The sequence below is a fragment of the Phocoena phocoena genome, chromosome 4 (assembly GCF_963924675.1).
Source record: "Phocoena phocoena chromosome 4, mPhoPho1.1, whole genome shotgun sequence".
NCBI classification, from domain to species: domain Eukaryota; kingdom Metazoa; phylum Chordata; class Mammalia; order Artiodactyla; family Phocoenidae; genus Phocoena; species Phocoena phocoena.
This window is the reverse complement of record NC_089222.1, coordinates 86486820-86500370: the sequence shown is the minus strand read 5'-3', so window position 1 is coordinate 86500370 and position 13551 is coordinate 86486820. Positions and strand designations below refer to the sequence as shown.

Sequence of the window (13551 nt, the reverse complement as noted above, 5' to 3'; positions counted from 1 at the left end):
TTGCTGTGAAGATAGTTTGTAGATGTGGTCAACATCTATAATCAGTTAAGATTATCCTTGGTAACCTGGGTGGGCCTCATCCCATCAGCTGAAAGCACTTAAAGCAGAACTAAGGTTTCCCTGAGGAAGCAGAAGTTCTACCCTTAGATGAAGAATCAATTCCTTCCCAAGAATTTCCAGCCTGCTAGCCTGCCCTACAAACTTCAGATTTGCCAGCTCTCGTAATTACGTAAGCCAGTTCCTTCAAATAAATCTCTCATCTCTCTCCCACCAGCTGTGTTGCTCTGGAGGACCCTGACTGCTACAATAATGTTACATCTTCAAAATGTTGTTAACCTTAAATGTGAGATATTTTAAAGATTCTACTAGACTCACCTTGAAGTATTCTGTAGGGCCTCAAAGAAGGATATTCATAAATGATAATCTTTGGGAAAACTCCTTTTTCTGCTACTGTGAAGTAAGTTTTTTGGGGGTGAACCTATAAAAGATAAAATCTCACTAAAGCACTGAAAGGGAGATTATCATATAAATCACTCAGTTAATACAGTATTTAGCATCTGTTACCTTATAGTTTGTTTATTAGGATCCATTCTAATAGAAAACTCAAAACTCGGCATCTAATAAATACTTGACAATGGATATAATTTAAACTGAAAACTAGAAGAATACTCGTTTTAAGTTTTACTTTCATTAAGAGAGTCATGTCTTAACTCTACAATTTTTTAAATTGCCATCAGAAGAGCTAGAACAGTGGTTCCCAATCTTTAGCAGGCATCAGAATCACAGGTAGGGCTTATTAAAAGCACAGATTGCAAGCTTTAACACTAGAGTTTCTGATTCAGTAAATTGGGGCTGGGACCTGATATTCTGCATTTACATTTCTAACAATTTCCCAGGTGATGCTGGTGATGCTGAATCTGGGGACCACTCTTTGAGAACAACTAAGTTAGATGAATTGCTTACCCTGCGTTTGGTGTTTTGCTTTATTTTTAATGGAGACCTAGGACAAGCAAGACATCTACTTACTCAACACATAAATTCACCCTGTCTTTTCTGGAAGAGAGCTTATATCCTCCAAAACACATTTCTCATGGCTTTCACATAGCCTCACAAGAGCATTTCTCATCCACAAATGGATAACTATTTCAGAAAAATTGAAGTGACATGGGCAGTGGAGGAAGGTCCCTGTCACTCTCTGGACACCAGCAAGCCCCAGCACACACGGAGAAGAGCCCCACCGACACACAGCACTCAGGGTTCAGGAGGGTGAGTTTTTAGGGTTAGCATTCTTGTTCACACTACACCCCTAACTACTGACCTCAAACCAAATCATCGTGCCACAAAATAGAAAAACAGACATTTCAAAACTATTGTTGGCCACAAAGTGATAGAAAAATAAGCAGGCTAGATGTTGATCAGTCCTCTGCAGATGCGGGGGGACCTCAGGGCTCATGGTACTTTGAGATGGTCCCGACCAACTTCCTCCACAGAGCCTTCATGTCAGGCCCGTGAATATTTGCAACAGCTGGTGCCACCGTAGCATGTACTTGTGTATATATACCTAACTTTTTGGTTTTGCCTCTTTATTTTTTTTTAATTGGCCGTGCACACGACTTGTGATTTCTTAATTCCCCGACCAGGGATTGAACCCGCGCCCCCTGCAGTGGAAGCGTGGAGTTCTAACCACTGAACCACCAGGGAATTCCCAGAGAGGGGCCTTTTAAAATGAGAACAAGTTGATTTAGTATGCTTTTATGCTGAGGATGCCTAAGGAAGTAAAGGCTGAAGATACAAGAAAGAAAACGACTGACGGAGACAGACACCTGAGGAGGAATAAAGAGACAGACTCGAAATCACACACAGATCTTTTTGTCAACTGTTTGAAACTACTGAATGTATAATTTATGCTTCATTTCCTAATGTTCAACTCTTTTATCTGGCACTTAGCTTTAATTATCATGTGAATTATCATTTGTGTTATTCATCTCAGTATTTTTGCAGAATATCAGCATAGCATTTACTGTGAAAAACCTGCATGACTATGGGAAAGTCACTCAACGTCTGTTAGCCCCAGTTTCCTTATCTGCAAAATGAGATGATAATATTATTAATATAATAATATTGCATGGAGCTAATGTCAGTGAACGTAGTGGTTGTCATCGTGAATGAAAATACCTTAGAATAAAGATTGCTGTGCATCTCATGTAATCCCTCCTCACAGCCTGGCTGGTCCACAGAACAAACAAACACATGGATGGATTTTTGTTTTCTAAGTTACTAAAGGCATACCCCAATGACACCAATTCCCCTGCCACTGCTGCTTCGCAGGTAGGTCTGTTCCTTGGTTTTCAAATTCAGAAGGATCAGCTGGTTCCCAGCTACGTACAACACCATATTGCTGTCCAGAAGTTGTAGGTTGGCCCGCTTTCTGCAGTCATAACCAAAGGAATGTCTGAGGGAAAGTTGCAAAGGAAAACAAGTAAAACAACAACCATCCTAGAGAGGGGAAAAGTAACGAAATGAATATATTTTTAAAACCCATACCCTTAGTTAGATAAAGATCCGGGGTTGAAGTAGTTGAATTTTATGCTGAAACTCAGAGTTATTTACTGTATTACTAACGTAATCTTGTTTTTAAATTAGGTGAAAATTCTCACACTCTGATTCAGTCTTTTAGTTTTCCTAGGAAAACCCTGAAAGCACATTAATTTTTTTTGCAATAAAAAATAAACTTTCTATTTGGGTACTATAGAGAGCAAAGTAGTCCCCTAAATAATTTCATTTTCCTCTCTCCTGCTAAAACTAAATCACATTATAATGTGAGAGAAAGTCTGTCTTTGCCATCTTTGTACTCCCAAAGCCTGTCCAGTTTGTTGACTGAACATAGTAAAAGGATCATGTAGGCCTCTTCCTTGATGCTGAAAGACAAGATGTTTAAAATTCTGACATGTTTGTGAAATTCTGACACACCAGTGACAATGTGACTACTGTAATAAATTCACATAAATATAATTGAAATTTAATTATATGAAAATTATAAAAATTGACTAAATAATACATAAGTATATAAAATAAATAGGCTAACATTTCCTTTCCAAGATCATTAGTACGTACGGGTGTGCAGATGCGTATATACGTGTGTGTGCGTTTATGCTATAGAGTAAAAGTGCATTAATTCAAAACAGAGATTTAAAAAACTGAGCTATAAAACATTTTTAAGTGTACCTTGTTATTACGTTCAAGCTCAAATTAATATAACCCAAGATATAAGTGTAATAATTAAATGAGATCAACCTATTAAAAAATTATAGTTTGCCAGAGAAATATATTATGTAGTGTATCTTAAGTAGATATATTCTTATTTTCCAAGAATTCATTGCGGAACACAAAAGTTGAAGGATCACTGGAGCAATCCTTATTTCTTGAGCCCTTGTTTTTGTTTTGTTTTTTCAGTCTGATTTTAGACGATTCCCCTTATTTGTAAGTAAATATTTTCAGAGAAAGAAATTATACAAAACTTTTAACAAGAACGATATGTAGAATGTAAAAAAGGAGGAGCAAATTTTAATTAATGCAATTTGAATTGTGAAGAATATATAAATTATAACTAACTACAAGTAACTATACCTATCTCACTGCCTCATAGTTAAGTTGAAAAAAGAGAAAGAGAACATTTCCGGGCATTTGTACAAGAAAAAGGAATTTTATAAATTTAAAAGACATTAATGCCTAAAATTGAATCATATAGAAATGCAAATGAATATGTGATCCAAGATCTAGATGAAGCTATTCTGCCCTCATGGAGAATACCTGGGGCCGCCTCACAATTAAAGAGTAGAGTCTACAGCCCCTTATCTTTACAGAGCCTGGTATGGGGCAGGAAGTTTTGCCTCCCCTCTTTTTCCCTCTCCCTAAACTACTGTTCTCACCTTTCCTTCTTCCTTCTCTCCTTTCCCTTTTCCCAGGTGCCAGTGTAATACTCTAAAGGGCTAGAAGAATGTCAAACTATGAGAGTAGAAGTGGGCTACCATCCCTTCACTAACTTGGATGACAGCAGGGAATCGGAGACATGATCATTTATCTAATATTATCATCTGTAATTTCAGGGGGAAACTCCCTCTTACTTGCTGCTGTTTTGATTGAAGGCCCTTTCAAATGCAGAAATGGGTTAGATTGTAGCTTGCCAGACACTTTCCCTCTAAATCAATCACAACCTGCTTAAGGGCAGAGACTGCTTCTCATTCATCTGTTTCCTGGAATGCCTACCCCAGAGTCTTGAGCCTATTCAGTTGAATGAATGAATGAATGAATAACTAGAGTCTGATCTTTTCCTTTTAACCCCAGAGGAGAAGGCAGTTTCTAAGCAGAGCTCTGAAAATGTTAAAATGTATTCTGACGTACCTTCACCTCCCTTCTGTTTTATCTCATCCTCCCTTTTGGCACCTATTCTTAACTTCCTATCAGAGGCCCAGGGCCTTCGCTGTTTGTCCATGTCCATCTAGAACCTCCACTTTAAAGTGGTGTTTAAACACTGTCTTAAGTGCTGTTTAGTGTCTTCTATAAATTATGCTGTGGTTTAGGTGATATTTTATAAATTATACTTCCTTGACTGATTTAGAAGACACAAATGTTAAAACTGAAGTAGATGAAGAATTAAAAGGGTATGTGGGGATACACGAGAGCAGACTTCTTACAGCTTCTCACAAGAAACAGAGATTATATTTTTTCATCTCTAGAGAGTAGGACTAAGTTTAACGCAGGACATTCCAGAAAGGCAGATTGTAATTCAAGGCCTGGAGGAGCTCTCTAATAATGTAAGCTATTCAAAAATGGGATAAGCTGCTTTGTGACTGCCCTGCTTTTGAAAGTGTTCAAGTCCATAGCTTATACAGCCACTCCTCCAGCATGAGTAGAAAGGATTCATGCACTGAGCCAAACATCAAGATCGCTCTGACTCCCTTATTTACAGGCTAGGCATATCTCTCTAATACAGAGATCCTTGTATTCAGGAGCACCAAATCCCCAGTGTTGAGAGCTGGGAGAAGGCAGCACAATCAAAATTACCCGAGAAGCTTTTTCAGAGTACATATATACCCAAGCCCCTCTCCACGTGGAAATAATGCAGTAGGTCCAGGAAGCTATCAGAGCACGTGCATTTCAGGAAAAGCTTCTAGGTGACTAATAAACCACTTCATTTGAAAAAAATCGACTAGAAGGCCAACAGCATAACTTTTATCAGTAACCTGTCCAAAGGCCACAAAGGAAAAATAAAAGGCCCTCAAGAGAGAAAACTCCAGGTTACAAATTTCAGGGTGAATTAGTTTTAGTTACACCTGGGATCGAAATAAAGTTAGAAGATATAATAACAATAACATGTTCTATTTTTACATAAAAAGCAAAACTGAGTCAGGAAGTACACTGCCCTTCCCCTCTCAGCACCCCTTTTATAAGGGGTCAGTCAGTGTCTGGGCCATGCGGTCATAACCACTGCCCTTCTGAGGGTAGGCATGCTAAATTGCTAACCAAGGGCCTTAATGGAAATTGTCTCCTAACTAGCACCTCACAAACCTAACATCATAAAGTGATGGCAAACCCTAAATCCCCTTGTTAATCATCCCACTTTTACTTTTCTTCACAGACTTTTATTCTTCTATTAAAATGGGTTATATTGTGCCCACTTCCTCAGGGCTGTCTTCTCTGTAACTCATCTGGTAAATAATGCGAAAGCAGTAATGCCTGACAATGGCCATGTCAGCGTTTCAAGCAGGGAGATCAATGATTTTAACTTAACAGGCATTGAAAAAAAAGGGGTGCCAATCTGGTAGAGATAAATGGGGATAAGAGGCCTCCTGGTCTCCTTCACTTCACATCTCCTGAAAGGACAGCCAGAAAAGCACTATATCTCTTTATGGTTATTTGGCATCTAACAAAAACCAGCAAAAGCTTAGTTTAAATTAAGATCAAGCATTACTATCTTAAGCTTCTTAGAATTACCTAAGATAGGGGTTGGCAAACTGTTTTTGTAAAGGGCCAGGTAGTAAACATTTTAGGCTTTGTGAGCCAGATGATTTCTGTTGTAACTACTTAAATCTGCCCTTGTAGTGTGATGGCAGTCATAGACTTCATGTAAATGAATGAGCATTGCTGTGTTCCAATAAAACTTTATTTAGGGGAAAAGGCCAGAGGCCAGATTTGGTCCATAGGCTGCAGTTTGCCAACCCCTGACCTAAAAAGCTGAAATTCCAAGATTATACATATGTAACTGGAGTGGATACACAAGTGTAAGAAGATCCAGCGGTATGTTTGAATCCGGAGTCACAAAAGGCATCGAAGCAAGCTCCATATAATCGTAGAAGAAGCTTTCTGATATTTTCTTCTTAACTTCCTCCTCTGCCTCTTCTGCATCTGGGACAGGAGTTTCCATGTACTGAGATTCTAAAAAATTAAAAATATTTTAACTAAGAAGAGTGTCTGGTCAATCCTAAAATCGTATTTCATGAAGACAGGAGGAATGTACGTAGCCCATAACACTCTAGCAGTAACTACTACTTCTGGCCTGGACATAGGATGCCACCCACAAGTGAGCATGGAAGAAGAGGCAACACGCCTGTGTGCATTGGGGTGAACGCCTAGCCCTGCATCGTTCCAGCAGTCTCAAAGAACAGCGCACGGTCAGTTCTAAGGGAGAGTTAGTCTCACTAATGTGGGATAGATCACTCCTTAGACAATCCCACTCCCCAGAAAAACCGAGTATGAGAGTATGTGATACTCAGAATACACAACTCCAGAGCTGCTAAAGCACCTTATCAGGATATGTTTGATGCTCTTTCTTTTATCACCTCCACACTTCCTGCAACCATTTCTTTTATGGATTTACAACTGTTCAGTTAAAACAGTGACAAGTACTGATAGAAAACTAGTAATACTTACTTCCAATGCTTTCCACATAATCATCTTGAAATGAACTTGAACTTCCTTCCAAATGTTCCACATAGGATTCCTCGTCCCCTAAATATGATTCTTCCCCTTCAGTAAATGTTTCGCCTGTGGTATCTACAACAGATTTGTAATCCTCTTTCATAGCGGCTATAAAAAGCAATTTGTTCTAATAATTTCTAAATTTGAATTAAACATTGTCTTAAACATTAAATAATTTCTAAATTTGAATTAAACATTTCTTATTTCCAAAGTACCTAATACTTCCAATTCGTTTGTGCTCTAAACTGAATGAATTTTAAACTCAAAAATTGCTACAAAAATCATTTTATTTGGTCACTCTTGCAGCTTTACAAAAAATTTTTAAAGCTTTTCCTGTGAGTAGATCTCCATTTCCACTTCATTTGCAGTCTATTTCCTACCACTGCACGCTTACAAGAAAGTAAAGGATAAAGAAAAAGAGATTGGCTAGTATGTTGCTATCATTTTTTCAGTTCAATTTCACTTGAACAACACGTTATTTATAAGGACCTTTTATGTCAAAGATAAATAACGCATATTCAAGAATAAACTCCTCTGGGTATGACTATGTCTGAGTGATATCCTAGGAATACATCAGACTATTTGCTTCAGGACAAGCTAGAAGAGAAAAAGAATTGGAATGGGAGTAGAATAGACCTAGGTATAAGCCAACATTCAGATCAAGTCCAAACATGGCTATTGTTCACATATACCATGTCCAGCAGGTGAAAGGGCTGGATGAACTTTCAGAATAATAAGGCAGAAATGGTAAGTATGTCAGAAACAGAGTAGAACCACCTAGTAGGTCTATCTGAGATGAGGCTAAAAGAAGAGGAACAAGGCCCAAGACTAACTTGAATGAGGTGAGAAAGCTGGGCCAATCCAATTAGCAGAATAAGAGGACAGGGTTCTGTAGGATTCATGCATTTGGATGGAAAGAAAATAATCCTGGACACCTAAATGGGGCCCACTTCTTGAACTCCCCTAGGGGAGAGCCCTGGGTAAATATTCTCCAGTAATACCATTTAACAGATTTCTTAGCTCTTTCTTGTGACTGTTGCAATCAAACATTATATCCCCATCTCAAGATTAGGATATTATCTGCTGGCCTGCCTCTCTCTGGGAACAGAGTTCAAGCTGCCATTAGATGAGTTCAGGCTGCCAGCTAGGATGAGGGAATCACTGATAAAGGAATCAGAAGTGAATATGAATGAAGGGGAGTAAATCATTTTTCTAAAAATGAATATTCTGAGCCTGGTTGAAGGGTTGTGCCACTGAAAGAAAAAGTGGAGTTTGGAAAAAAACTAATTTAACAGGAAGTAGACACATTAAATCAGACTGGCAAAGCAGCAGATCTTAGCAACTTGGTGAGAACAAAGATTTCTATACTTTTTATAATCCCAAAATAGACAGGTGGAAAGATTATGGTTTGATGTACAAATCAGCATTTGTCTTTCTATTCTTGGAAATAATCTAAAATCAACATTGAAAATGAAAGCCAAAATTACAAATGCCATTTTTTGTAGAACTAGAAGCTGCTAAAACCTCAAATCAGAAATGGATGGCAGGGCTGGCTGGTGGAAGGGTTGGCAAAATTAGTGGACACTGAACAAGGATGGGTGCAGGAGGAAGCAAAGGGAGGTAACCAAGGCGAGGAGACACCATAGCCACAGATCTCAAAAAGAGGCAGCTGAAAGTTTGTTTTATGACCAAGGATTTTTATTAATTAATTAATTAATTAATTAATTATTTTGGCTGTACCAGGTCTTAATTATGGCAATCGTAATTAAGATCTTTGTTGCGGCATGTTTAGCTGCACTATGCGGGATTTTCGGCTGTGGCATGTGGGCTCTTAGTTGCAACATGGAGACTCAGTTATGGCATGCGGACTTCTTAGTTTTGGCATGCATGTGAGATCTAGTTCCCCAACCAGGGATCAAACCCAGGCCCCCTGCATCGGGAGCACAGAGTCTTACCCACTGGACCACCAAGGAAGTCCCTGACCCAGGATTTTATAGGTGAGTTTCCTCAGCTTTTTCTTCCCTCTAGCCAATAGAAATATGAAGCTGTGGTGCCTCTCCTCACCAGCTGCCACAGAGGCAGGCTGCCTCCTGCAAATACAGCTTGCCTCTCTGGTCCTTGTTTACCTCCACCTCCTTTGTGAGATTGGGGACACAATGAGGAAGTCTGCAAATGATGTGACTATGCACATAGAACATCCATAAGGACTCCCTATAATTATTACAATTTTTAAAAGAGTTTTGCATGGTTACTACATACAAAAACAATATACAAAAATTAATAATTGGGACTTCCATTTTGGCCATGATGAAGTAACCATGATGGAGTACCAGACTGTTCTCCTACTACAATTTTGGAATTATTTAGTTCTCCCTTTAATTCTATTTTTCTTCATGGATTGTGATGCTCTGTTATTAGATGCATACATATTTATGATAGTTATGTCTTCTTAATGTATTGCTCCTTTTATCATCGTGAAATGTACTTCTTTGTCACAGACAGTACTCTTTGTCTTGAAATCTATTTTATCTGATATTAATATAGTCACTCCAACCTTCAAATGCTTACTGTACGCCGACTATATCTTTTTCCATCAATTTACTTTTAACCTATTTGTATCATAATACTTAATGTGTGTCTCATGCATCATATAGTGGGTTCTTGCTTTTATTATCCATTCTGATAATCTGTACCTTTTTACAAGACTTATTAGTCCATTAATATTTAATATAACTATTGGTATAGTTGGATTTTGATCTAACATTTAATTATTTATTTTCTGTTTGTGTGCTTCCCACTCTTCCATTTTCCCTCTATTTCTTCTTTCCTATTTTCTGTTAGACCATTTATTGTTATTCTTCTAGATTATTTATTCTTTAAAATTCCATTTTAATTTGTTAGCTTTTTAACTACTTTTCTTTGTTTGCTTTTTAAATAATTGCTTCAGAGATTATAATATTTATCCTTTACTTCTCACAGTCTACTTAGTTAATATTACAGTAATACACATCTTTCATCAACTGATGGAACAACCAGTCAGAAACTCCATAAGATATGATGATCTGAAAAACACTATCAAACATCCCCACCTGATATTGAAAAAACACTACACCTACACATTCAAAGGCACATGGGCCAGTTACCAAGAGAGATCACTTGCTGGAGCGTAAGACAAGTTTTAATAGCTTTTAAAAGATTGCAATAATACAAAATATGCATATTCTCTGATTACAACAGTAGTAAATTAAAAATAAATTACAGGGGAGTGGAGGGGAAGATGGCGTAAGAATAAGACCGGAGATCACCTTCCTCCCCACAGATACACCAGAAATGCATCTACACGTAGAGCAACTCCTACAGAACACCTACTGAATGCTGGCAGAAGACCTCAGACCTCCCAAAAGGCAAGAAACTCCCCATGTACCTGGGTAGGGCAAAAGAGAAAAAGAAAAAACAGAGACAAAAGAATAGGGACAGCACCTGCACCAGTGGGAGGGAGCTGTGAAGGAGCAAAGGTTTCCACACACTAGGAAGCCCCTTCGTGGGCGGAGACTTTGGCAGGCAGAGGGGGGAGCTTCAGAGCCGCGGAGGAGAGCACAGCAACAGGGGTGCGGAGGGCAAAGCAGGGAGATTCCTGCACAGACGATCGGTGCCGACAGGCACTCACCAGCCCGAGAGGCTTGTCTGCTCACCCGCCGGGGCGGGCGGAGCTGCGAGCTGAGGCTCCGGCTTTGGTCGGAGCTCAGGGACAGAACTGGGGTTGGCGGCGTGAACACAGCCTGAAGAGGTTAGTGCACCACGGCTAGCCGGGAGGGAGTCCGAGAAAAGGTCTGGAGCTGCCGAAGAGGCAAGAGACGTTTTCTTCTCTCTTTGTTTCCTGGTGCGCAAGGAGAGGGGATTAAGAGCGCTGCTTAAAGGAGCTCCAGAGACGCGCGCGAGCCACGGCTAAAAGCACGGACCCCAGAGACGGGCGGGAGACGCTAAGGCTGCTGCTGCCGCCACCAAGGGGCCTGTGTACGAGGACAGGTCACTATCCACACCCCGCTTCCGGGGAGCCTGTGCAGCCCGCCACTGCCAGGTTCCCGTGATCCAGGGACAACTTCCCCGGGAGAACGCACGGCGGGCCTCAGGCTGGTGCAACGTCACACCGGCCTCTGCCACCGCAGGCCCACCCTGCACGCCGTGCCCCTCCCTCCCCTGGCCTGAGTGAGCCTGAGTCCCCGAATCAGCGGCTCCTTTAACCCCATCCTGTCTGAGCAAAAAAGACACCCTCTGGCGACCTACACGCAGAGCCGGGGCCAAATCCAAAGCTGAGCCCCTGGGAGCTGTGAGAACAAAGAAGAGAAAGGGAAATCCCTCCCAACGGCCTCAGAAGCAGCAGATTAAAGCTCCACAATCAACTTGATATACCCTGCATCTGTGGAACACATGAATAGACAACGAATCATCCCAAATTGAGGAGGTGGACCTCGAGAGCAAGATCTATGATTTTTTTCCCCTTTTCCTCTTTTTGTGAGTGTGTATCTGTATGCTTCTGTGTGAGATTTTGTGTGTATAGCTTTGCTTCCACCATTTGTCCTAGGGTTCTATCCGTCCGTTTTTTTTTTAAATTTTTTTCTTAAAAATTAATTTTAATAACTTTATTATACTTTAACTTCTTTCCTTCTTTCTTTCTTTCTTGCTTGCTTGCTTTCTTGCTTTCTTGCTTTCTTTCCTTCCTTCTCTCCTGTAGACAACGAATCATCCCAAATTGAGGAGGTGGACTTTGAGACCAAGATTTATGATTTTTTCCCCTTTACCTCTTTTTGTGAGGGTGTATGTGTATGCTTCTGTGTAAGATTTTGTCTGTATAGCTTTACTTCCACCATTTGTCCTAAGGTTCTATCCGTCCCTTTTTTTCCTAAATAAGTATATTTTAATTTAATAACTTTATTATAATTTATTTTATTTCACTGTATCTTCTTTCTTTCTTTCTTTTTTCCTTCCCTCCCTCCTCCCTCCCTCCCTCCCTCTTTTCCTTCCTTCTTTTCTTTTTTCTTCCTTCCTTTCTTTCTTTCTTCCTTCCTTCCTACTTCTACTAATTCTTTCTCTCTACTTTTTCTCCCTTTTGTTCTGAGCCATGTGGATGAAAGGCTCTTGGTGCTGCAGCCAGGAGTCAGTGCTGTGCCTCTGAGGTGGGACAGCCAACTTCAGGACACTGGTCAACAAGAGACCTCCCAGCTCCACATAATATCAAATGGCAAAAATCTCCCAGAGATCTCCATCTCAAAACCAGCACCCAGCTTCACTCAACGACCAACAAGCTACAGTGCTGGACAACCTATGCCAAACAACTAGCAAAACAGGAACACAACCCCACCCATTAGCAGAGAGGCTGCCTAAAATCATAATAAGTCCACAGACACCCCAAAACACACCACCAGACATGGACCTGCCCACCAGAGAGACAAGATCCAGCCTCATCCACCAGAACACAGGCACTAGTCCCCTCCACCAGGAAGCCTACACAACCCACTGAACCAACCTTAGCCACTGGGGACAGACATCAAAAACAATGGGAACTATGAACCTGCAGCCTGAAAAAAGGAGACCCCAAACACAGTAAGATAAACAAAGTAAGAAGACAGAAAAACACACTGCAGATGAAGGAGCAACATAAAAATGCACCAGACCTAACAAATGAAGAGGAAATAAGCAGTCTACCTGAAAAAGAATTCAGAATAATGATAGTAAAGATGATCCAAAATCTTGGAAATAGAATGGACAAAATGCAAGAAACATTAAACAAGGACCTAGAAGAACTAAAGATGAAACAAACAACAATGAACAACACAATAAATGAAATGAAAAATACTCTAGATGGGATCAATAGCAGAATAACTGAGGCAGAAGAACGGATAAGTGACCTGGAAGATAAAATAGTGGAAATAACTACTGCAGAGCAGAATAAAGAAAAAAGAATGAAAAGAACTGAGGACAGTCTCAGAGACCTCTGGGACAACATTAAACGCACCAACATTCGAATTATAGGGGTTCCAGAAGAAGAAGAGAAAAAGAAAGGGACTGAGAAAATATTTGAAGAGATTATAGTTGAAAACTTCCCTAATATGGGAGAGGAAATAGTTAATCAGGTCCAGGAAGCACAGAGAATCCCATATAGGATAAATCCAAGGAGAACTACGCCAAGACACATATTAATCAAACTGTCAAAAATTAAATACAAAGAAAGCATATTAAAAGCAGCAAGGGAAAAACAACAAATAACACACAAGGGAATCCCCATAAGGTTAACAGCTGATCTTTCAGTAGAAACTCTGCACGCCAGAAGGGACTGGCAGGACATATTTAAAGTGATGAAGGAGAAAAACCTGCAACCAAGATTACTCTACCCAGCAAGGATCTCATTCACATTTGATGGAGAAATTAAAACCTTTATAGACAAGCAAAAGCTGAGAGAGTTCAGCACCACCAAACCAGCTTTACAACAAATGCTAAAGGAACTTCTCTAGGCAAGAAATACAAGAGAAGGAAAAGACCTACAATAACGAACCCAAAACAATTAAGAAAATGGGA

At 39.9% G+C, this 13551-nt stretch overlaps 1 protein-coding gene across 1 annotated transcript in view; it reads right to left on the bottom strand.

Annotated features, from left to right (window-relative positions):
• The window catches only part of CFAP44 (cilia and flagella associated protein 44), a 144802-nt gene that overhangs the window by 121223 nt on the left and 10028 nt on the right, over positions 1-13551 (bottom strand). Inside the window, exons 2-5 of the mRNA XM_065875861.1 lie at positions 6931-7086; positions 6276-6435; positions 2290-2452; positions 376-478 (exon numbers count right to left, since the gene is read on the bottom strand). Coding sequence (XP_065731933.1) covers positions 376-478; positions 2290-2452; positions 6276-6435; positions 6931-7086 — 582 coding nt within the window. The remainder of the gene's footprint in view (positions 1-375; positions 479-2289; positions 2453-6275; positions 6436-6930; positions 7087-13551) is intronic.